Source organism: Symsagittifera roscoffensis, chromosome 9 (genome assembly GCF_963678635.1).
Source record: "Symsagittifera roscoffensis chromosome 9, txSymRosc1.1, whole genome shotgun sequence".
Taxonomy (NCBI): domain Eukaryota; kingdom Metazoa; phylum Xenacoelomorpha; order Acoela; family Convolutidae; genus Symsagittifera; species Symsagittifera roscoffensis.
The window spans coordinates 27,378,255-27,402,796 of NC_087070.1; the positions used below are offsets into that span (position 1 = coordinate 27,378,255).

The 24,542-nt window shown below is 39.5% G+C and overlaps 2 protein-coding genes across 3 annotated transcripts in view; both read left to right on the plus strand.

Annotated features, from left to right (window-relative positions):
• The window catches only part of LOC134853937 (uncharacterized), an 82,244-nt gene extending 76,029 nt beyond the window's left edge, over nt 1-6,215 (plus strand). The window contains exon 2 of the mRNA XM_063869926.1: nt 5,547-6,215. The gene's annotated coding sequence lies outside the window, so the exon portion shown is untranslated. The remainder of the gene's footprint in view (nt 1-5,546) is intronic.
• A 512-nt stretch (nt 6,216-6,727) lies between these two features.
• LOC134853936 (protein retinal degeneration B-like) overlaps nt 6,728-24,542 on the plus strand; it is a 78,336-nt gene continuing 60,521 nt past the window's right edge. For both annotated transcript variants that reach the window (XM_063869924.1, XM_063869925.1), the window contains exons 1-2: nt 6,728-7,115; nt 24,357-24,474. In XM_063869924.1, coding sequence (XP_063725994.1) covers nt 7,007-7,115; nt 24,357-24,474 — 227 coding nt within the window. In that variant the 5' untranslated portion in view covers nt 6,728-7,006. The remainder of the gene's footprint in view (nt 7,116-24,356; nt 24,475-24,542) is intronic.

Genomic DNA, 24,542 nt, shown 5'->3' on the forward strand with positions numbered 1-24,542 from the left:
AGTATTCTAACTGGTTTTCACACATCGGAGTAACATGACAATCGTAATTATACAAAAAATTTACTACTGATTTTGCCAAAGTTGAATTATAAATCTGAAGAGCAAGACACTTGTCTGGATAGTTATATTTTCCAGAATTTACAAGGTAACTCAAATACATCATATTGAGTTTTTCGTCTTCCTTCGACATCTTTAAGGAAAGTTTACTGAATAAGTGTAAAAAAAATTTGATTATCATGATATGATTCGTACAAGTCCACTCATCAGAATAAAAAATTCTTTCCTTAATTATTATCTTTCCTTTCGTTAATTATTGTAACGAAATTATCATAAACGTTTTCTCAAAAATTGGTTCTTTGATGATTAGCATATCCGGCAAAAATATAGCAAGGCATTTTTGAAGAAATGTCAGAAGAAAATAAACGTAACGCTTTTGAAAAGAAAATGAAATGAATTGTGAAAATTCCTCAAGAGATTAAAATAGGGATTGGTCTTCTAGAATTAGAATTATTGGGACCTCCTCCTTTGTAGTTTCTTATCAGTAAAGGAATGTAGGGTTTGTAAGTTATTTATGTTGCATTGCACGGTATTTTATGTATATCTAATTTGCTTTCAAACAAATGGCTAGTTTGAAACACTACTTTAAACATTGTGACTTATGACGGCCATTAAATTTCTTATCAGTTGCACATGATCAAAATACTAATCCACTTGAACCAAATTGCAATCGAATAGTTTCGCGATATAAAGTACATGTGTGCTTATGTTAAAATAGTTACAACGCTTTTTTTTGCAAACCTATACAATCAGTGTAATATACCGTTACTGGCAATTATTGATTGAGCGTTAGGTGTTGCTTTGTATTCTAGAGTGATGAAGTTTGAAGTATGTATGTTGGATGTGCGGTCTAGGCTTTTGAATCTTCAGCTTAGGGATGCGCTTTGTGATGGATACCCCGTTCTTTCTTAGATTGAATAAAGTGAGTTTTGAAAGTTCAATTCTTTAGAGCTACGATTTTTACTGGCTCTCTTTTGTTACTGATCTAATGATCTCCTTATTGTTTACTTTGAGCAAATATACTTTAACATCTCGTCATTGGCATAGTATGAGTTTACAATTTAATCTATAAAGCGTCTAATTCGCTCCTATTAATGTAATTTAGCGAGATTAATTAACATAGGTGTTTAGCACTATCTTACATAACTACACTTAATTATTCTTCCCTGGCGGCTATAATTGTGGAAAGGCACAAGTGGTTATATGGATATATCAATAAATTAACTGTACACTTTATTAAGTTTACTGCGGTTATTAGATTAAATTTACTGCTTTTAAATTTTCTAAACAATAATGCTTTGAACGTTTCTTAAATTTTAAGTTGTGATAGCACCATCACACTATATTTTTTTTAGATTAAATAGATTAGATTTGTAACTAAATTAAAGCGGAACACAAATATACGCAAAGGGTTGTCCCAGTATTTAAGCTACAATTAGAATCTCTTATTAAAGAGAAGCAAAGTTATATGCTTAATGGAAGCCACTCGGTCAGTCAGAATGAAAATGAGGGTGTATTAGATGAGTTACACTTTTAACTGCTCAAATTTGAGTTACGCTCTCCTCACGATCTTTGTTAATGTCAATAGTGGAGGCCGGTCTTCTTCCAGATATTCCCGCAGACGAACAGGTTGAGGTCCTTCGCGAATATGTTTTCGGTATTTGGTGTCCGTTGATTTCGTCTTGAGTAAGTACCATATTTTTCTCTCAGATCTTAGATCCCTGTTCTACAAACTATTGTCTATTAGCTGCAGATACTGATAGTACGGGTTTAAATTCGATTCTTCCATCGCCAGATTTCATAAATTTCGGTGTTAATCGTCTAAAGATCGCAAAGCGGTGATATAGATTCATCACCAGTGCATGTAGCAGTAAATTTCCGAAGAACACAACTATGGTCAATGTCAGAGACAGTTTGAGTGGAACATACTGTTCCATCTTGTCCACAAGGCTAGGTTTAAGCAGTCGCATATTGTGTGCAATAAGCTTTGCTATTTCGTTCAGCTGATCTACTTTTGTCAGGTGTGGACTGTCAATGAGTTGCGCGTTAACTTCTCTGAGTAGTTTCACTCCGGCGTCTGTTTTGGATTCGAAGTATGGGAGGTCTGCTTAGTCTGGTAGCTCTGAAATCAAATGTGCTAACGGGTTCGGTAGAGATACGCTGATCCGTTTTGCAGGGATTTTGTCGCAGCTGTCTAAATCAGGTCTAGTTTTTAGATATTTGCTTATTAGCTGTGTCCCACAGTCCATGGTTATTAAGCAAATATTGCAGCCACGGTGGTCTTCTCGTTTGGGCGTGTTCAGTTCAACGAGACTGTACTCCCGTAACGAGAACGCAACACTGGCCGAAGTGATTAGCCAGATTCCGTATCCAAGGTTGGTCGCTTTTTTAGGTGTTGGGAGAAGATATTTTTCAGTCTCGCATACCGTCAATGCTGTCATTGTGGAGTGGAAGTATAACATTACCAGACATAATGATTATCCTAAGTTTGTCTCCATTGTTTGATGACAGAACCGGTACGTCGAGGTACGCAAGCAGTTGGCGTACTGGTCTTCTGCCAGAACTGTTGTCTCCATGGAGTCCTATATGGTCAGATAGGGTCCTTCAGTGACCCATTTGATGGCTTCGGTCGGATCAGCTTGAGGCATAGGTATCATCTGGGCCCGGTACATATGGAAAGCTGTTTGACTCGATGCGTCATATTATGAGTGGATATCGCTTGTCGGTATCGCAAGGGTCAGTCGGTGGTTTGTTGTGTGCAGCGCGTTGGTGATACAACGTATGTTCCCTATGGGTGGCTACATTGTGTTGTCACCGTCATGAATGTTTCTGGGTGCTCCTCTCTATTATCGATTGGGCTGCATGTCCCGGAAAACCCACCTTTACAACTAACTCATTGCGCAAGGATTCGGATGGTTCGACACAAGCTGTTTTTAACACTAATTCTAACTTTAACAACTCCGATATAGATAATCTCGGTGAATTCCAAGACTCAGAACCCATCCCGTCTACTTTTACACAGCCACCTTTTCAAGCCATCCCTTACCAACTCCTCGAGAATCCTCTCCAGCCCCTCTTCCTATACTGATGCCACTCCTTTTCTTTCCCCGACGTCTAGCGATCAACCAGACACACCTAGTCCCATAACAGAGAACCAGTTAGAGCTCGAGTTAGTTAATTTATTACACTACAACAACAACTTTATAACACTAACAATTCACCAGTTATTGCACTCTATCTTACCATCAGAATCCTCAAATCAATCCACAAATGTAACAGAAGCCAGAGCCCTCAGAGTTTTTAAACGTAAACATCCCAACGCACAATCCCAACTCCTAATCAGCCGCTCCCAATCAGCCCGACTATTTTCCTTTCATCCACAACATACTAACACCAAAGAATTTTAAGCTTACAACTTACCATTTCCCCTCATTATGCTTACTACCTGACCACTAGCGACAACCAACTGAACTTCGTTGATGAATAGAGCCTGTTTCCCAAGCGTTCATGGACCTCATGCTACCACTTCACTAATCATTTAGCCCTTCCGTTATACAACACCTCCGCAGATAACGAATTATGCCAATCTCGACTACACAAACTAACAACCGCTTTCCACGAGAAACAACTCGTCACAGTAGGACCACGAGATAACAGATTCTCCATAAATCATTATGACCACGCCATCACACGCTACATGGAAAACACCCCTAATAAGGACAACTCTGGCAAATACCCTCAACTCACCGAAATTTTTTTTATCAAATCCGAATATAAATTTAATATCGACAGCACTAGCAAGAAATAAGACAACATCATCGCTGCAGCACTCAAAAACACTAAAGCATATGAATCATACTTTAATAAATTCAACGATTTTGCACAAATTTTCACTTCCCTACACCTACGGAACGTGACTTACTCTTTTCACTTGAAATTATGCTACGCACAAAACATACACCTAATACAAATTCATACAACACCACTATACATCTAATACACCATCACGAAACCCACAACACAAATTTATATTCATTAATTCAAAATATATTTTGCCTGCTTTTTAAACTTCACTTACTGCATCAACAACACTAATCTTCACGGCATCCTTCATAATTACGATCCCATTCGACAAATCTATATATTCTGCCCACTAACCAAATCCTTTGATGTTGACGCCTCCCGCCCACTAATTGTCCCCCACGAATATAGACAGCCCATTAGGATCACCATGCTAGAATATATCCATAACACTATTTATAACCATAAATTGTATAACTTACTTCAAAATACATCGCACGAATTCTCACGTGATAACGAAGAACTTAGGACCATCAGAGCGCTGGAGCTTCTCTGCTTCAAACTAAAAACATCATCCGCATGCTTGCGGAACTCATCAAATCATCCGACACAATCCGAACTAATTTCCCCAATGGATTTTTTGATGATTACAACGCTTCATAAGTATGTATTAAATATTTCAACTAACAAATATAAAAACACTCACCATTTTTTAAAATAGTTTTTCACTTTTTTTTAGATATCACCGATCCTTCATCTAAAAAGAACAAAAACCTTAATAAAAATTATCATTTTTCTACAATTTTTTAGAACTCTATTTAACAAGTGAAGTAAGTTCTTAAAGCAGTGAGTTTAAATAAAAGCAGCAGTAAAATTTAAATAATAAAAGTAGTAACTTATAAAATTGCATAAAAATTAAAAGAAAACTAATTTTTTTCTGCAACGCTTCTTTTATAGTTTTCAAATATGTCTTAACTTGCCCATAATTCACACGCTCTTTCCACCAACTCGCAAACTCTCCCATGAAGAATAGTTTAATAAATGAATTTCAAGTTTCAATTATAACTGATAACAACTCTAATTTGTTTTCACACGTTTCAAACTTTCTTTAACTCGGTTGGAAGGAATTATAAGAGTAAGCTTAAACTAACAAACGCAGCTTGCTAACGCCACAATAACACAAACTAATAGCATGAATAAAAAAGAAAGTCCAACGGTAGCCAAACTGGATTAAATCCAGATAAAATCTGGATGAATTTTTTTTTGAAACTAACTCACCCTGAAGTTTTATAAGAACCAAAACACACAAAAAAATACTTCTGAGAAAAGGTTATAGCCAAAACAAAAAAGAGAAAAATACCTGATGGAAATAAATTAAATGGTTGAACACAAAGTGAGACACTGCCCAAAGAGACGATAAAAAGTATACTCCTTGCCTCAGCAACCAGAGGGACGTCCTGAGCATGCTCTATAGCCGACCTAACCCACCGCGCTACACCCACGCTTTGTGAGCCACACACTATTTTTGACGAGAGTTGCTCTAGGGTGAGCTACTTTTTAAAATAACTGAACTAAATAAAAACGCTTTTGCGAAAACAACTAATACTAAATCATAACTAAAAAATTGACTTCTTTAACACGATGTAGATATATAAATGCTATGTAATGTTATCTAAAAAATTTTTTAGAGCCGAAGGAACGAGCAGTAAAGGAGATGAAGACTCGATTACATTCCAAATCTGGAATGGCGAATCTATTGGTTTATTGCTGTAGTCACTACCCTCAAAGGATTTAAAGTATGGACTTAACATCACAGCAAAGGAAACCATTAAAACAGACCAATGGCCAACTCTATGTTGATCTCACATACCGATCCTAGTCACATGGCATTTCACACGGAAAGGTAAAACTTCATCTTGCACGTAGTCTCGCTCTAAGCTTAACGAAACCGATACATTTTCGCATCGATCTAAAGTCTTGACACGATCACCCAAGACGACCCACGATCAAACGAGACCCTCCTTTGGAATACGAACAGCTGTTCTTCCTCTCTCTACTTTAACATCTACATCTCTCTCCTCTTCACGAAGTCACTGCTCCAACCTCTCAAAGAAAAATACTTCACCCGTCCTTCACTACAATAAACAATTAAAAACAAAAACTCTCTGAACCCCGGATGGGTGGAACCAGTTCTAAACTTAGTGTTTATAAACCAATTAAATTATTGATAAATCTATCCCTATAAAAAATAGTAAGTAACCAATCACATTCCATCACTAACATTGACACTCAGTTGTAAGTGCTGAAACTACGTGTAGTTTCAGCACCACAACAATTTGAATAAATCTTATACTACAGTTGTTCTCCTTTTGGACAAGCTCCAAGAACTAACTCGCAAACACTAGATTTATTGAGATTTGGAGATATAAGAGTAAGATTAAAATTGGTATTAGACTAAGAAATTGCACGAATCTATCCGACCGAAAAATGAACAGAAAAAAAATTCTTTTTCATTTTATTTCAGACTCAGATTATAGAACTTTTGGATCTCTTTAACCATTTCCCCCTTTTACAAAAGGGGGGAGATTCGTAACTAGTGAGTTATATGGCAGAGGTAACATACTCATAGAGTAATTTCAGATAAGGTGCACCTTCTGTTCGTCATGCTGAAATTACTCTATGAATATGCTACCTCTGGCATATATTTCACTAGTTACGAATCTCCCCCCTTTTGCAAAAACGGGAAACGGTTAAAGAGATCCAAAAGTTCTATAATCTGAAATGAAAATGAATTATTTTTTTTCTGTTCATTATTGATGCTGATTAATCTGAGCAGTTTCGTCATTTTTCTTTACCATATTTCAGATATTGAAACTAATGATTCAAAACAATTGTAATGAAATTTCGGCAAAGTCATCCTCAGCTTGATTTTGATGTGACGATTTGATTGTAACGGTGCTAAGCTACGCCGCCAATTTCCGACCCAGTAGCTCAACGTATAGGGGCATATTGTCTCTTCCGGAGAAATGTTGACAGACTAAACGTTTAAAAAGCGAGCAATTCGTTAGCTTTGTTAATGTTGCAGTAATTGACGCGTACGTATACATGACACCAGAGTAGTGATAGTGATTGACAGAAGAAGAAGAAGATGTTACTGATAGAGTACAGAGTGTGTTTGCCTGTGAGTGTGGAGGAATACCAGGTGGCACAGCTGTACATGATCATGAAGAAGAGTCAGAAGGAGTCCGAGAGTGCAGGTCAGTCTAGTCACTAATTCCCGTCCCCTCCTCCTCACTCCTTTTCTTAAGAGAAAGATACATAGACCTCTCATCAGAAAGACCTGAGTGCACATTTGGGCAACCAACTGCTGAATAAATATACGCCATTGATTCATGAGGGCAAAAACTTACTTATCAAATAACTATCTGCTCGCGATGGAGAAGCGCTCGTGTGTCCCTCGTTAAGGCCTAAGAACAAATACGTAAAATAATGCTGAATTAAGTTTTAAATAATTCACTTGATTGTACTCTGTATTACTACGAACCTTCTTTTTTCTAGCCTAACTCGCAAATAAAAGTGTTCATTAAACGTGTTCTCTTATTTGGTGGCTTTTTTGCTATTATCACGAGCTCTAGCATCTGAAATTTTATTGCATATGTTCTCTGCTTTTTTCGTGGTTATTGTTTGTGAATTATTAAGCATCAGTGGCTGAGAGGTTAGTTGTGTGTGTGAGACTCACAATCTCTTTGTCGCAGAGCGAATCCGAGACAAAGCCAAAATTGAGGCTCATTTCTTCGGCTCTTATTCCTTTTACCCCACCTGCAAAATTTGACTAGTAAAAGTTTAGTTCACATTATTCGATTGTTATGAAAATTTACAAACGGACCAATTAGATTATGACAAACATATTTAGCCTAATTGTCGTGCCTAATTGTTGTGATAAACTTATTAAATAGATAGTATAATGAAATGCGAATAACCTTCAATTTATCCTGACCGACCCTTCCTGTGTGTTACCCAAGTATCTTGTAATCGAGAACAGAGATCAAACAACAATCCCACCGGTGGAGTTCGATTATGTCTGATTGTTATTTGCTGTTTACATCCTACTTGTTTCTGTCTAATATACAGGACACTTAGCCTGGTGGTTAGTACGTGGGCCTGACGTGCCATAGGTCCGGGGTTCGTATCACTGGGACATCCCTCGGATTATTCCTTGAATTTTTTCAGCGAATAAAAACAAGTATTCGTTATTTCCTTTTTCTTTATATTCGGTTACCACACCTTCTGGTTTAATTGATATTCTTCAATCGGTTTGAAAAGTTAATTGAATTAGTTCAAATTGCAAGCTGTCAATCAACTGTCATTCGTGGTGTTTATTAATCTATTAGCAGGTGCTGTCCTTGGAACAGTCTGTCACCCTTGGATAATATTGATAACCACTCTTATTGTTAACTTTGCAAGATCAAGTTGATTATCTTTATTGGAAATAAATACTGCAAAACAAGTCTTTTTAACATGGCGCAGTCAGCAGTCTCAGGTGGGGGGAAGAATCCACTGGGCATTACAGGATTTTGGCCAGCAAAGTGTACTGAACCACCGATGATGTGGGAATTCTGGATCAACAGATTCCAATGGGGAATGGTGGCTAAGCATTCAATTAATCCGAAGAATTATTATTACGCAGCGACTCTCACTGCCGCTCAAGTTACCGCTTTGCCCGAGGAAGTGGATGGTAAGAATCGACTGGAGTCAGAACACGTTCTGATCTCAAATTTGTATTTGTGCTTGGGAGAAAAGGGCCAAGACGAACTTCACAAAAGACGACCACATCTGGATCTCTCAACGGTTCGTTACCCACGGATGATCGACGTACTGGAAACGGAATTTAAGAAGGAAAGGAATGAAACATACGAGACATATCAGCTTCTCTCTCGGAAACAATTTATTAATGAAAGTTTGGAGCAATTCCATTCCGTACTGAGCGGATTGGCGGCGAGATGCAGTTTTGGAACATTGGAGGATCGTGGAGGATCGAATACTAAGGGATGTATTCATTGTCAATATGAATTACCGTGAAGCACAAAAAGAACTGTGCATGTCAACAAAAACACCGGAGGAGGTTTATCGGATAGCCCTTTCGTACGAGCGGGGTAACAAATATGCCACATCCTATGTCGCCACGGGATCATCGGGAACCCAAGGATCATCTTCAGGCGGTGGGATTCAAATTAAATCCGAACCAGTGGGAACGATCCGTGGAGGATATCGCAATAATCGCGCGCGAGGCAGAGGTTCATATCAAGGGCGAGGCTCGAACCGAGGTGGAAATTTGTTCCAAAACAATCGATGCTACAACTGCGATCAACCAAACTTTACGAGAGAACACTTGGATAGATGTCCGGCAAAGGAAGTTACGTGTAATTTTTGTCATAAAATAGGACATTACGAACGTACCTGCAGAGGGAAGCGCGGAAATCAGCGAGGACGGGGAGCAGTTGGGATGATACGTGAGAATGTGGATGAGACACACCTGGATAATTCAGCGGACGAAGAAGCGTCCCAGCATGCAAGTTCCATTGGATGGGTAAACAAGAATCCAGTGGTGCACTCGTGGGACTCCAGCAGTTCAGACGGAGATTATATGGTAATGGCGATCAAACATAAACGATCCACGGAATTGAAAGTCGCTGGGGCTCAGTTGCCGCTTAAAATAAATGGAAAGTCTACTCGTGTTTGAATTGATAGCGGATCTCCAATTTCGATGTTCACCATTGGTGAACTCAGAAAAACCTTGCGAGCTTCGGGGATAAAACTGGATACCCTCTCGGAGGAGGAGAATACATTTCGGGATTATGGGAACTGCAGATGATTGGAGCGATGGCTGTGACGTTACAATCCAATGGCTGGGCGATAAATGCAAGAATAAAAGTCATAGGAGGAAATCGCCAATCGATAATTGGAAGAGACTTGATGCATCAGCTCGGACTACAGTTAGTGCAACAATCACCACCAGGGGATCAAATAATGTCCATCGATGAAGTGGATCCGGAACCAGCAGTGCCAGAGGGGGAGTTGGACTCATGGCAAACCTATTTCAGTAAGCAGTTTTCAAACCTTTTCAATAGGGTGGGAAAAATAAGAAACTATAAAGCACAAGCCGAATTTTTTGAAGACCTCATCCCAGTACAACAAAAGGGACGAAGAGTTCCCATTTCCTTGCAAGAAAAGGTGGATACTGAAATCGATAAACTACTGAAACAAGGGCATATCGAAAAAACTGACGGAAGACTCGGATAAATATTTTGTGTCCCCAATCGTCATAACGGTAAAGAAGGATGGGTCTGTAAAACTAGCGCTCGAGTCCAGGGAACTAAATAAACATGTGCATAAGAATAAATACCAAATGCCGAACATCGAAGAGTTAATGGACACAGTAGGACAAATGATTAGCAAAAGAAATCTGAAATCTAAATCTGAAACTAAGCGCTGAAACGAGTGTACAATGTAATTTTTCTCTCATCGGAGGTCGATCGACGGGAACGTACCGGTTCAAGACCGGATTCTATGGTTTGACTACGATGCCAGCTGAATTTCAGCGCGCAATGGATTGCATTCTCGCGGAATATCCACAGGCGCATGCGTTCATCGACGATATTTTGGTTGTATCCAAGGGAACCGCGATCGACCATATAGCAACGGTAGAGAAAAATCTTAAAAAACTGGATCAGGAAAATATGTCTCTAAAACTATCAAAATGCAAGTTCGCACAACGGGATTGCGAGTGGCTAGGCCACAAAATAACATCAACTGGAATAACTCCCCTGGTACGGAAAACCGAACCGATCGAAGCATTAACGCCGCCGCGAACTTTGACTCAACTCAAGTCGTTCATGGGGTCAATACATAGTCTCCACAAGTATTGGCCAGCGTTAGCTGAATCATCCGTGCCGTTGCGACCATTACTAAGTAAAAGTAATGAATACATTTGGACTTCTGAATGCAAAAATGCGTTTCAAAATCTGAAAAAACCAAGTGCCAACATTGTCGAATTGCGACATTTCGACATCCATAAGGATATTCGGATCGTTTGCGACGCAAGTCATAACGGGCTCGGTGCTGTGCTTGAACAATTAGGACCGGAGGGGCGGAGACCGATTTCGTTCGCTTCAAGATACCTTAACGAAGCGGAAAAGAAGTATTCAACAAATGAATTGGAAATGTTGGCAGTCGTGTGGGGGGCTGAATATTTTCGGAATTATATATTGGGACGGAGTTTTTTAATTGTGACCGATCATAAATCGTTAATTCTTCTTTTGAACGGCAATAATAAAAAGAACAAGACGATTTTTAGCCGTTTGACGCGTTGTTTAGATCGGCTCATTCCCTTTGATTTTCAAATTGAACACAAACCAGGGGCGAAAATTGGGCTAGCAGATTATTATTTATCCCGTCATCCATGTAATGACGCAACGCCAATTAGTACATATGATAATATGTTTACTGTGGCAAAGATCAACTTAATTCGTGCCGCTCTCGGATTCAATAAGAACAATGCATCCAGGGGATACAAATCATCCAATCTTAAATCCAAGGGACCGCATATCAAAGCGGCAAGTAATCAATCTATAAATAGATTGAAAGTTTCGTCAAGAAATGAACCGGTAGAGGGCGGAAAGCCATGTGAGCGGGAATCGAACACATGGCTCGGACCGACGGCTACGCAAAATACGCGGAAAATTAGTTGGTGCTATTATTTAATCAAAACAAAGTTGTTTAAATTTCCCGAACAAATCTAAAAATTCAGTATCTCGATTCGAAATGGACAAAAACATGAGGAAATGGCAGAAATTTATACAGCAGCACCCAAGTCTAAACAGTAGTAGTGATGAAATTGAAGAATTACCCCCAGAACACCGTATCCTTGGAAGCTATTACTAAAGAAACCAAATCAGTTCGGACTAATACCACACTCTCGTTACCCTCGGCATTCAAAGGTGAAACAATACCACCCGTGGATCCAACTTCAGTATGTGTGTCAATCATCCCTCGGAATTGCAAGATTGTTAATAAAATCACTTCATTACCGGAGTTGTTTAACCTAAAGTTCATTGAGTCCAATTATGTTTCTGACCCCCAGTTGAGCGCAATTCGCGACTTTATAGTTACTCAGGATCCTAACATTCATGACAAAATTAATGCTATGAATCGTTATTATTCTCAATTTGTTAACTTGTTATACCTATGAACTTACAAACTGCGATTAACAATAGAATTCATGCATATCATCACGGAAATTCCAACATGTTTGATGCGGCGAAAGATGTTTGGTACCCGTAAAATTTACCGATCGATAGATTCAATAGCTGAGGACTCCTGAATGCACCGCCGCCGGTAAGAACTTAAAAACGATCTTAAGAAAAAATCAGCTGGGAAATATACCTGAACCGGAGGAACCAAATGAATCAGTTCAACTGGATTTTTGGGGGCCCATTAACTACTTAAATGAATCCCGGAAGTATGCGTTAGTGGCGGTTGATCGGTTTTCTCCTATATATTTTGAAAACCTATATAACAAATCATGGAGTGCCAAGGAAAATTCACGTGGATCAGGGTACAAGTTTTATGTTGAATGAAATTAAAGCATTCTGTAATGGGGAGGGCATTGAGATAATAAAATCACCTGTTAATGATCACCGGGCAACTGGATGCGTGGAGCGCGCCATAGGTAGTCTTAAAAATTCCATCCTGACGTTTGTCCAAGAAAAACAAACAACCCGAACCCTTGGAAAAAATGATCGAAAGAGCCCTTGGCGCTCTCCGATTTTCAAAGAATGCAACCTTAAAAATCTCGCCATTCGAGGCGCATCATGGACGAGAAGCGAACACGGTCTTACGAAACCTTACAAAAAAACCATCTTTGCAAAATCTGGATTGGTCGCGGGATATAAAAACGAAAAATGCTTGTTTAGATAACGCTCACCCAAATGCCAACGATATGCCACACCCTGCAGACACAAACTGGGCCGTACGATCGGACTTAGCGTTTGACATAAGCCACAGGAGCCACGCACGTCGACTGACCCATGAGCAGTCAACCAACCAGGATGACGATCCGTCAATTTTGAAATCCGCGGGCCCCAGTGGACAACCAGGACCTTCTGGATTGTTGCTCCAGCGAAGTGGAAATCGCAACCTCAAAAGGTATAAACAGCTTCAGTCGAAGGTTAAATCAGAAAGCGCTCATACGTTGACTTTAAATAATGGGGTTGTGCTGAGGAAATCGGGGGTGGCCACAAAATCTAAGCCAAAGAAGATTAAAACAGGATCAAAATCGATTGTACCACCGCCAACTCCGCGGGAAGTTAAAGAGCGAGCGACGAAGAGGAATGCTCCACAGAAGCAACAACGAGAGAAAAGAGGCCGCCGATTTGAGAACAGTGGTTCTGATTTGGAAGACACTGACGATCTGCCTATTATTTCGGTCAAACGAATTATACAACCATCCGCGGAGGTTTTAACAGCGCAAGCAGATCCAACGGCAATGCAACATAGGGACGCAGATAGTGGAAGCGATCAAGAAACCGATCGAAGCATTAACGCCGCCGCGAACTTTGACTCAACTCAAGTCGTTCATGGGGTCAATACATAGTCTCCACAAGTATTGGCCAGCGTTAGCTGAATCATCCGTGCCGTTGCGACCATTACTAAGTAAAAGTAATGAATACATTTGGACTTCTGAATGCAAAAATGCGTTTCAAAATCTGAAAAAACCAAGTGCCAACATTGTCGAATTGCGACATTTCGACATCCATAAGGATATTCGGATCGTTTGCGACGCAAGTCATAACGGGCTCGGTGCTGTGCTTGAACAATTAGGACCGGAGGGGCGGAGACCGATTTCGTTCGCTTCAAGATACCTTAACGAAGCGGAAAAGAAGTATTCAACAAATGAATTGGAAATGTTGGCAGTCGTGTGGGGGGCTGAATATTTTCGGAATTATATATTGGGACGGAGTTTTTTAATTGTGACCAATCATAAATCGTTAATTTTTCTTTTGAACGGCAATAATAAAAAGAACAAGACGATTTTTAGCCGTTTGACGCGTTGTTTAGATCGGCTCATTCCCTTTGATTTTCAAATTGAACACAAACCAGGGGCGAAAATTGGGCTAGCAGATTATTATTTATCCCGTCATCCATGTAATGACGCAACGCCAATTAGTACATATGATAATATGTTTACTGTGGCCAAGATCAACTTAATTCGTGCCGCTCTTAATTGAACCTAATTGAACCGGAGGAACCAAATGAATCAGTTCAACTGGATTTTTGGGGGCCCATTAACTACTTAAATGAATCCCGGAAGTATGTGTTAGTGGCGGTTGATCGGTTTTCTCCTATATATTTTGAAAACCTATATAACAAATCATGGAGTGCCAAGGAAAATTCACGTGGATCAGGGTACAAGTTTTATGTTGAATGAAATTAAAGCATTCTGTAATGGGGAGGGCATTGAGATAATAAAATCACCTGTTAATGATCACCGGGCAACTGGATGCGTGGAGCGCACCATAGGTAGTCTTAAAAATTCCATCCTGACGTTTGTCCAAGAAAAACAAACAACCCGAACCCTTGGAAAAAATGATCGAAAGAGCCCTTGGCGCTCTCCGATTTTCAAAGAATGCAACCTTAAAAATCTCGCCATTCGAGGCGCATCATGGACGAGAAGCGAACACGGTCTTACGAAACCTTACAAAAAAACCATCTTTGCAAAATCTGGATTGGTCGCGGGATATAAAAACGAAAAATGCTTGTTTAGATAACGCTCAACCAAATGCCAACGATATGCCACACCCTGCAGACACAAACTGGGCCGTACGATCGGACTTAGCGTTTGACATAAGCCACAGGAGCCACGCACGTCGACTGACCCATGAGCAGTCAACCAACCAGGATGACGATCCGTCAATTTTGAAATCCGCGGGCCCCAGTGGACAACCAGGACCTTCTGGATTGTTGCTCCAGCGAAGTGGAAATCGCAACCTCAAAAGGTATAAACAGCTTCAGTCGAAGGTTAAATCAGAAAGCGCTCATACGTTGACTTTAAATAATGGGGTTGTGCTGAGGAAATCGGGGGTGGCCACAAAATCTAAGCCAAAGAAGATTAAAACAGGATCAAAATCGATTGTACCACCGCCAACTCCGCGGGAAGTTAAAGAGCGAGCGACGAAGAGGAATGCTCCACAGAAGCAACAACGAGAGAAAAGAGGCCGCCGATTTGAGAACAGTGGTTCTGATTTGGAAGACACTGACGATCTGCCTATTATTTCGGTCAAACGAATGAAACAACCATCCGCGGAGGTTTTAACAGCGCAAGCAGATCCAACGGCAATGCAACATAGGGACGCAGATAGTGGAAGCGATCAAGAAACCATTCCAGCACACAGTGGCGATTTGGATACAAATCCAAGGGATCCGGTTACATCTAATTCAGGGGACCAACCAACTGAAGCACCCAGCAAAAAGAAACGACCGTCAAAGAAGGTCAGACTGGTATCTTATAGTAGTCAGGACGACATGGGATCTATAGCATCGAGAAGAAGCGGGAGAAAAAAAACGGCGTTGACCAAAATGGGAGGGGTGATGATTGATTTCATCAATCAGAGCGAAAAGGAGGGAAAGAAGTAGTCTAAAAGGAAATTCAAACTGAACCATCAAACAAAACTATAAGCATATTTAGCCCAGGGAGAGGGTCGGTCTTAATTGACTAAAACTCAAACGCCATCACTGCTAAGTGAATTTTTAGTTGATAAAAATCGTTGTCAGTAAAGTTGTTATTCATTCTTTAAATAAGCACTCAGTATTTTTCTTATCAGTAATTCTTAATCAACATGTTGTCATTAAATTTTCAGTCATCTAAAGTTTCATCTATTGAAGGGGAAGTGTCGTATAGTGTTATTTAGTTCAAATTGTAAGCTGTCAATCAACTGTCATTCGTGGTGCTTATTAATCTATTAGCAGGTGCTGTCCTTGGAACAGTCTGTCACCCTTGGATAATATTGATAACCACTCTTATTGTTAACTTTGCAAGATCAAGTTGATTATCTTTATTGGAATTAAATACTGCACAACAAGTCTTTTTAACACCTGAAAGAAAGACAGACGAAATGGCGGATCGATTGTTTTCAATCGAAAAGAAACTCGAATCTATCGACACACTGACGAAACTTGTGAACGATCTCAGCGATAAACTCAACGATAACACGTCTACACAAGTACAACAGAAACCGATCAACTTGACGTATGCATCACTGCTTGCTGGAAACGCTGGATCTAGACAGCCGCCGAACAAGGAGCCATTCGCAGGAAGATTTTTCAGGTCGCGACATGGCAGCACAGCTGCTATGATCAGCTCTGCATCTCAGGCAGCGAAGAGACTGAGAGAAGATGACTACAGCAATTAAGGAAAAGTCAACAGAGAATCTGGTCTCATGAATGGAGCGAAGAAAAATGATGGTTCGAGTACTCTGTTCGGTGTACCGAAGCCACCACCACCACCACCTAGATGGCATATCTTTGCTACACGCTCTGCTCCCTCAGCTTCTCCTGAGGAATTGATCGAATATTGCTCCAATCAAGTAGCAAAGTCGGTTGCAGTTCGCGTGGTGTCCAAACCAGAATCAAAGGTGAAATCCTTCCGCTGTCTTTTTGAAAACACGATGAAGGACAAAATCCAAAGTGCTGATTTTTGGCCAGAAAATGTTCTCATAAAAACCTTTCGGTTGAATGATGAAGCTAGAGAATGGTTGAAAAAACTACCGCGTGTGGATCAAGCCGGTACAGCGTGACTAAACAATGCAATGAATATCAGCCTGTTTAACGCAAGGTCAATAAAGAACAAAATAGATCGTGTTCATGCTTATCTAATGCTGCGTTGCCCAGATGCGTTTGCAGTTACTGAAACCTGGTTGGCCCATGACGATGATGATTTCATTGGGCCTCGAAGTGCTGCCCAGAAAAATATAAGTTCGTCAGCTGTTCCCGCGAGGATAAACGAAGGGGCGGTGTCGAAATATTTTACAAACAGTCACTTGATGTCAAGCTCCTTTAGAGCATGACAAATGATAATTGGGAGTACTTGCTCATACCTTTTCAAACGACCTCGCTACTTTTAACACTTGTGTATCGTCCTCCTGCGACAAATTTTACTGTCTTCATTGAAGAATTCGCGGAAGTACTAGTCGAATATGCTTCGAATTTTACGAACATTTTATGCTTAGGAGACTTCAACGTCCACGCCGAGCTTGAAGCGGATTCGAGAGCATCACGAACTTTCTCTGTTATTTCTGAAGCCGGCCTTGAACATCACATACATGAACCAACTCATGTATCCGGTCATACATTGGATTTTTTTATTTCAACTTATACACCTGCGAATATTTTTGTTGATGATGAAATTGTAAGCGACCACAATTGCATTAATTTTAATTACCCCACGGCTACTCAAACTTCAGTCTCAAAGAAAACAGTTGATTATAGGCAGTGGAAGAACATTTGATTGGAAAGTTTGAGCAATACATTCAACCTTCTGATCAACCAATAAATGGCGTATGCCGGGAATGGCTGCGACTCATTTTCAACCTTGCTTACTTGTTGAGATGAAGTTGCCGACTCCTTGGCTCCCGAGAAAAAGGGCTTCTTTTCACAGCACACCTGCCCCTACTTCGATGATGAACTGAGAACCGCAAAATAGGAACGAAGAAGAGCTGAGCGACAATATCGCAAGTGTTTTTCCGAAACTAGCCTAGCCGAGTTTCGCGCCAAGTCGATGGAAATGAACACTATACTATGTTACTTGATAAACAAAAACTCTTTTATAAAAGCATGATGCACTCAGACATCAAGAAAAAGTATCAAGCACTTGACATCCTTTGTGGCAAAAAAGCTTCTTTGCCACCCACTGGTTTCAATGAAAAGTCTCCGGCGAATACTTTTAACCAGTTTTTTTGTGTCGACAGTAGACAATCTTGTTGAAGGAATTCCTGCCACTTCAGCCTATTCAACCTTTCTTTTACTTCTGGTACTTATCCGAAATGTTTGAAACTTGGTACAGTCATCCCACTACTTAAGAAAACCAATGCTGACCCTGAAGTTTTCAAGAATTATAGACCCGTCACCAACTTTCATTTTTTTGCTAAAGTTTTCGAGAAGCTTGTGGCTAAGCGTTTCACAACTTTTTTGGAAAGTAACTATGCTTTCGAGTCTTTCATTCAACAGAGACCGCGTTGTTGCGCATTACGAATGATGTCCTCTGTTCACTTGACAATAAGAAGCCTGTGGTTCTTATCGCTCTCGACTTGAGTGCTGCCTTTGACACAGTGGATCATTCTAAACTGTGTGACATACTCGAGAATAGGCTCGGAGTAAAAAAGAAAGCATTATCGTGGATCAAGTCGTACCTAAGTGACCGCACGCAACGTGTTGTTATCAATGGCGTGTTTTCTGATAATATCAAACTGGAAGTAGGCGTTCCACAGGGTTCTGTACTCGTGCCGTTATTGTTCTGTATTTATCTCATTCCGTTGCGTGACATTCTGAATGAAATTGATGTTGACTATCACATTTACGCAGATGACAGAACACTTTGTTTTACTATTGACAACTTTGAAGCGGGGACTATGAAAGCACAGCAAGTAGTATACAGAGTTCAAGAATGGTTTTCTAGTATGAATCTCAAAATGAAAGAAGACAAAACCGAGTTCATGTTTTTCCGTTCAAGAAGAAGTAGAATCACAATTCCTGATCAAGTTGTTTTAGCGAACGAGTACCTCGACGTGGCGACTCACTTCCGTGGTCTTGGTTTTGTTCTCGGCCAGTTTTTTTACTTTTGAAAAACAATTTAAGTTGGTCTGTGCATCATGTCATTATCAACTTGGACGGATTTTATCACTTTCACGGCCTTTAGGCTTCGATTTTACTCGCAGCCTTGTTATCTCTCTAGTTTTATCTCGTTTAGACTATTGCAATTCTCTGTATTCTGGGCTACCTTCATTTCTTCTTAATAAGTTACAGCGAGTTCAGAATCGGTGCGCTAGGCTTCTGTTCAAACTTAATAGAAGAGTTGATGTTACACCTTATTTGCACTGGCTCACAGTTGGAGCGCGTATAAAATTCAAAGTACTTATGTTCATGTATCGTCTATTCAAGGCGGACAACTATCTGTCAGATCTTTTTTATAGTTCCCAACTATCTGTCAGATCTTTTTTACAAAGATTATTCTCATTCCTCTAGAAGAAGTGGTTTTCTCAATTTTGTACAGCCTTTTATCAGAAATACTTTCGGCAGTCGGATGTTTTCTTGCCTTGGTGCTGTTTTATGGAACAAGTTACCCACCAGTGTTAAGCGAGCAGAAAGTTTGATCGATTTCAAGAAATTTTTGAAAACTCACTTGTTCACCGACTATTTTTATACTTAGCCACCGTCCAATTTTGAGCTTTGTAAAAAGTGGTTAAGATTTTTAATAATATGAATAATAATAATAGTTTGGTCTTCATAATGAACCGTGTAAAACCCCTCGTTACACCATAAAATTCATGTTCGTGTGAGGTGGGGTAAGGAAAAAGAGCTATTTCTTCTTTTTCTTATTGCACTTTTTAGAGCTGCTTTTTGTCGTGTTCTCGCTGCTTTATGTCGTGTTCTTAGCCTAATTGTTGTGAGAAACTTATTAAATGGTGTTGTTACGGGGGTTGAGAAATTAGACGATAAGCAAATTAGACGGAGGTACTTAAAAGGAAATTAGACGGTTTTGCAAAACTGCAATTGTGAGAAAATAGACGAAAGTGAGAGATATTAAAATTGTTTGCACACAAATTGCGTTAGAAAAGTAACATTGTTTGCAGACAACAGTTCAATTTCGGTGGCCAAAAGTTTTACAAGTCAATCGGGCATAATTTAATCAATTCAAAACTCTCCTGTTATATTCAGATTTGACATTTAATGTTCATTTAAACTAATTGTTTTGATAGGTATCGACAATTTATGTTCTTGGCTCTTTTTCCTTTTCCCCACCTGCAAATTTTTATTTGTAAATTTGTTGACTACATTGTCCGATTGCTATGAAAATTTACATACAGACTAATGAGGCCACGACAAACATATTTGGTCGTCATACTCAACCTCGTAAAACCACTCGTTACACTAATATATTGAAGGTCGTGTGAGGTGGGGGAAAAGGAAAAAGAGCCATGTTCTTTTTGTATTTGTGAAACTTGGTTCTTAAGAAAAAATTTTGTTGGCCCTTTCCTTTTCATAGCTTTTTCGTCTAAAATGCCAGATCTGTTAAAAAATTCCGTCTAATTTCGTTTTAGTAGCATCCGTCTAATTTGCTTATCGTCTAATTTCCTAGGCTCCGTTGTTACAGATACAATGAATACGGGGGTAGCCCTCTAAATCACGCCCTGAAAATGATACAAGTCGGGCAGTGCACTAGCCTTTATTCGAAAGCGGGCAGCGTACTAGTCCAAGAAACAATCAAAAATGTGTTCAGCAACTCTATTTCCCACAATTTGGTTCAATACTGCTAAATTCCGACCCCAAGAAGTAGCCTCAGTTACACTGTGAAAATATCCGAACCAAAGACGACTGGAATGACAATCAAAGCCAAAAAGAAACTTTAACCAAAATGCCCATGCGGGTCTTGCTCGGAAGGTTGCAAAACAAACTCTATTGTCCGTCATTCAGTTAGATTTACCGGACTGTCAGAAAGCGAAGGAACAAATGTGTATCTACGGAAAAATGACAACGTAGCGAGAATAAAGCAAGTGGCATCGGTTATAGAACTGAACGAAATACGAGTTAATAACTCAATTCGAATTGGCAAATATGACAAAGATAAAGTCTGAACAATTATAATCGAGCTTCCAACGAGAGTAGAAGCGGATTCATTGACTTCGAAAGCAATCAAAGAAAAACTAGGTAAATCGCATCAAATCTACATCTCACCTCACCTCACTAAAGAAGAAAGGCTAGAAGAAAAAACTGCGGAAAAAAAGACGAGAATTAATCAATGATGGAACTGATCGGAAAAACAAGAAAACTCGTAATATGACACTAAATGGAAATAGTGTAGCAGTCAGTGCCTGATTATTACAGGTGGTTCTCTCAATTCCATTAAGTAATGCCAGCTCTTTAAAAAAGAAGGGAGGGATCACAAGACTTATGATTGACACTAGATACACTAAACTTGACTTTTGTTTGATAACTGAAACCTGGCTGAATAATGATATCACCGATTTGTCTCTGAACATTGATGGATACAACCTTTTTCGAACTAAAAGGAACTTCGATTCAACTGTTAAACAGGGGGAGTAGGAGTATGCATGTTTGTGAGAAACGAATTTGTTTCAGAAACCTTAACTTGCGTAAACGTGAGTAACGGAAGATTCTATAGCAGAATTTCTCTGGATACGAGTTCAAGTTGCGAACAAGTTTTTGGTTTATGGTTGTGGCTACTACGCGCCGAATTCTAAAGCAGACAATGTTTTGGCTGACTATCTAATCCATGTACGTGAACGAATGTTTATGGAACATCCTAGTTCTCCAGATCTCATTGCTGGAGTTTTTACTATGTTTGACGATACTCTCCTAGAGAATTTCTTCGATTTAGAAAAACTTCCAACACCGACAAGAAACAATAATACCTTAGATAAGATTTTTGAACAAACCAGGAATGTACTACTTCAAACCCATTTGACTACAGATCATCTGGCGCTGTTCTGTAAACCGTCAAGCCCTACAACGAAAGACACAGTAAACAATACAGAGAGATGAACTTCCAGAACAGAATCCGTTTTGGTTTAAACTTAGACTTCATCAGATTAATGGAACAAATAGGCTTCGACAACATAGATCAAGCCTCCTACGATCTCCAAACCTCTCTCCTGGATATTTTGGACAAGTGCTGCACCCTTAAAACAGTCAAAATGAGCAGCAAGGATCCAACCTTCATGACACCCTATCTCAAGAGACTGTTGCGCAAAAAATACAAACTGAGAAGAAAACAGAAAGAGAAATCGTCACTGGAAGCTGAAATACAAAAAGAAATAAACGCCAACCTGACTAAAAGTAAAAATGGGATTGCTATGTGGTGGAAAGAAGTCGACGCGCTTTTGGGGAAAGCAAGAAAAAACAACCTCAAAAATGACAATGACCGAGACCTACTGAACGCTTACTTTGCGTCCATATGCACAACGGATACTTACGTGGAGCCGTCACTATTGTTCAGCAGCCCTGCCATCATCTCTGAAGTTACCATTGAACAAGTATACAATGAAATGATTAAAATAAAAAAACTGCAACCGGTTCAGATGGAATTCTCTTCTTGGTGTGGAAAGAAAATGCACATTCATCGGCAGAACCCATAGCACTCATATTGAGCAAATCTCTGTTTCTAGGTAAAGTATCCGTAACCCTCAGGCTCTCAAAAAATGCCTGTTGCTAAATGCTCCAACCCTGAATCTTTCAACGATTTAAGACCAATCTCAGTCACATCAGGGGTGTCCAGACTATTTGATCGTATCATTATGAAAAACTCCCTCCGACAAAGTTATTGCGATTGGTTTTCTTCAAATAAGCATGGGCTTAGAAAAGGGTGTTCCACATCAATAGCTCTTGTTACTCTACAAAATCAAGTTGGTAGTTTCGATGAAAAAGTATATGGTTACACCAGAATTATGTCCATTGACAAAACTTGAAATTCCCAGCTCTATAGTGGGTTCTGTCGAGATACTCTCAGGTGTTGCAAATCTTACCTCCAAAGATGCCTGCTAACTCTGTTTAGTTTCCAAGAAATGACGTTTTTGATATTTTTGTGATTTTTTTTTAAATCTTTGATCTGAAACAATTGACAAAAATTGGAACTTTGAATTCTTTAGTGGGGTTATGTCAGGGTTTTCTCCGGTGTTTCAAATCTTGCCTCTAAATTTTCTTGTTCAAATCTTTTTAGTTTACGAAATATGAAGTCGTTTGTTTTTTTGAAATTCTGAACCCTTTCGTCGTGTCTGTCGGGTTCTCTCACGGGTTGCAAATCTTGCCTCCAAATATGCCTGCTCAATCTCTTTAGTTTCCGAGAAATGGCGTTTTTTTTATTTTTCGAGTTTTTTATCTTAGATTTAAAACACTTGACAAAATTTGAAAATACGAAGTCCATGTGCAGTTCTGTCAGCTTACTTTTAGGGGTTGCACATCTTGCATCCAAATATGATTGCTCAAAATCCTTTAGCTTCCGAGATATGGCGTTTTATAATTTTTTAACAAGATAGTTTTAACAAAAATAGGTTCAAACACTTTCACAAATTTTGAAATTCTCAATCCTATAGTTGGTGCTGTCATAGTACTCTCACAGAGTGGAAAGTTTTGCCCTCAAAAAAACTGCTCAACGTTTTTATACTCCGAGATATGGCGTTCTTTTGATTTTTCAAAACTAAAAAGATAAATATTTCAAATTTTGAAACAACTTCTCAAATTTTGATTTTGTCGACCTTTTGATGGTGTGATAGCAGGGTACTCTCAACGGTTTTAGATTTAGCGTATATATGGTGATTGCTTAAAACTTTTTAGTTACGAGATATGACGTTTTGGATTTACAAAAAAATAAATAAAGAAAAGCTCGATTTGATTTTTTTCTTCAAATTTTGACTTTTTCGGCCCTACGGAGATGTGATGTGAGTTTACTCACATTAGCTCAGTTTTTCATTGATCCGCCCATCCCTCTAGCCATCCATCCATCAAGTCAACCATAATAGCCATCCATCCAACCGTCCATCGAGTCATCCAACCATCAACCCACTCTTTCATTTATCGGCAAATCCATCTAGCCATGCATCCAGCAAGCCATCCGTTCAGCCATCCATCAAGCTAATAAGTTATTAAGCGAGCCATTCATTTAGCCATCCATTCATCAAGCCATCCATCTATCTTGCCATCCGACCGGCTATCTGTCTGTCTAACCAACCAGCTATCCATCCATCCTTTTAACCATTCATCCATGAACTCAGCCATCGATCCATACATATAGCCATCCATTCATTTTGCCATCCGTCCATCCAACCAGCAATCCATTCATTTTAAATCCATTTAAGTGGGGATAAATAAGCTCCAATTGGATAAAAACAGTAATCAATTTAGCAACACGATGGGAAATAGAGTTATATTTAAGCTTTGTTCTCCTTGCTGGAGAAAATACAAACACCTTTTGCAGATGACATCGTGGAATGAAAAAAAATTTTCTACAATTACGTATTTTATCTTCATTCACAATTTTCTTGATAAGTTCGTAGACATTCAACTCATAAACTGTTACTATTCTGTTTTTGACATTTCTTCTGGTATTGAAATATTGTTTAAGAAATACGCTTCCATTCGTAGATATAGGTTGTTAGATGCCGACTGCGCTGTCTACTAGGACTGGCATAGACTGATTGAAAGTGATGTTTTAGGGAGTAGAGTTGAGATAATGTGCAATGAGCCATATGAAGATGGCCCAGGTGGTACTACCGGGCAGTACACGAGGAAGCACTATCACATCGGAGAACGACTGCCCAAGTGGGCCACATCGTTAGTAGAATAGAACAACGAGAAAAAATTCAGAGCCATCTTATTTCTAGAATTTATAGTTCAATCAA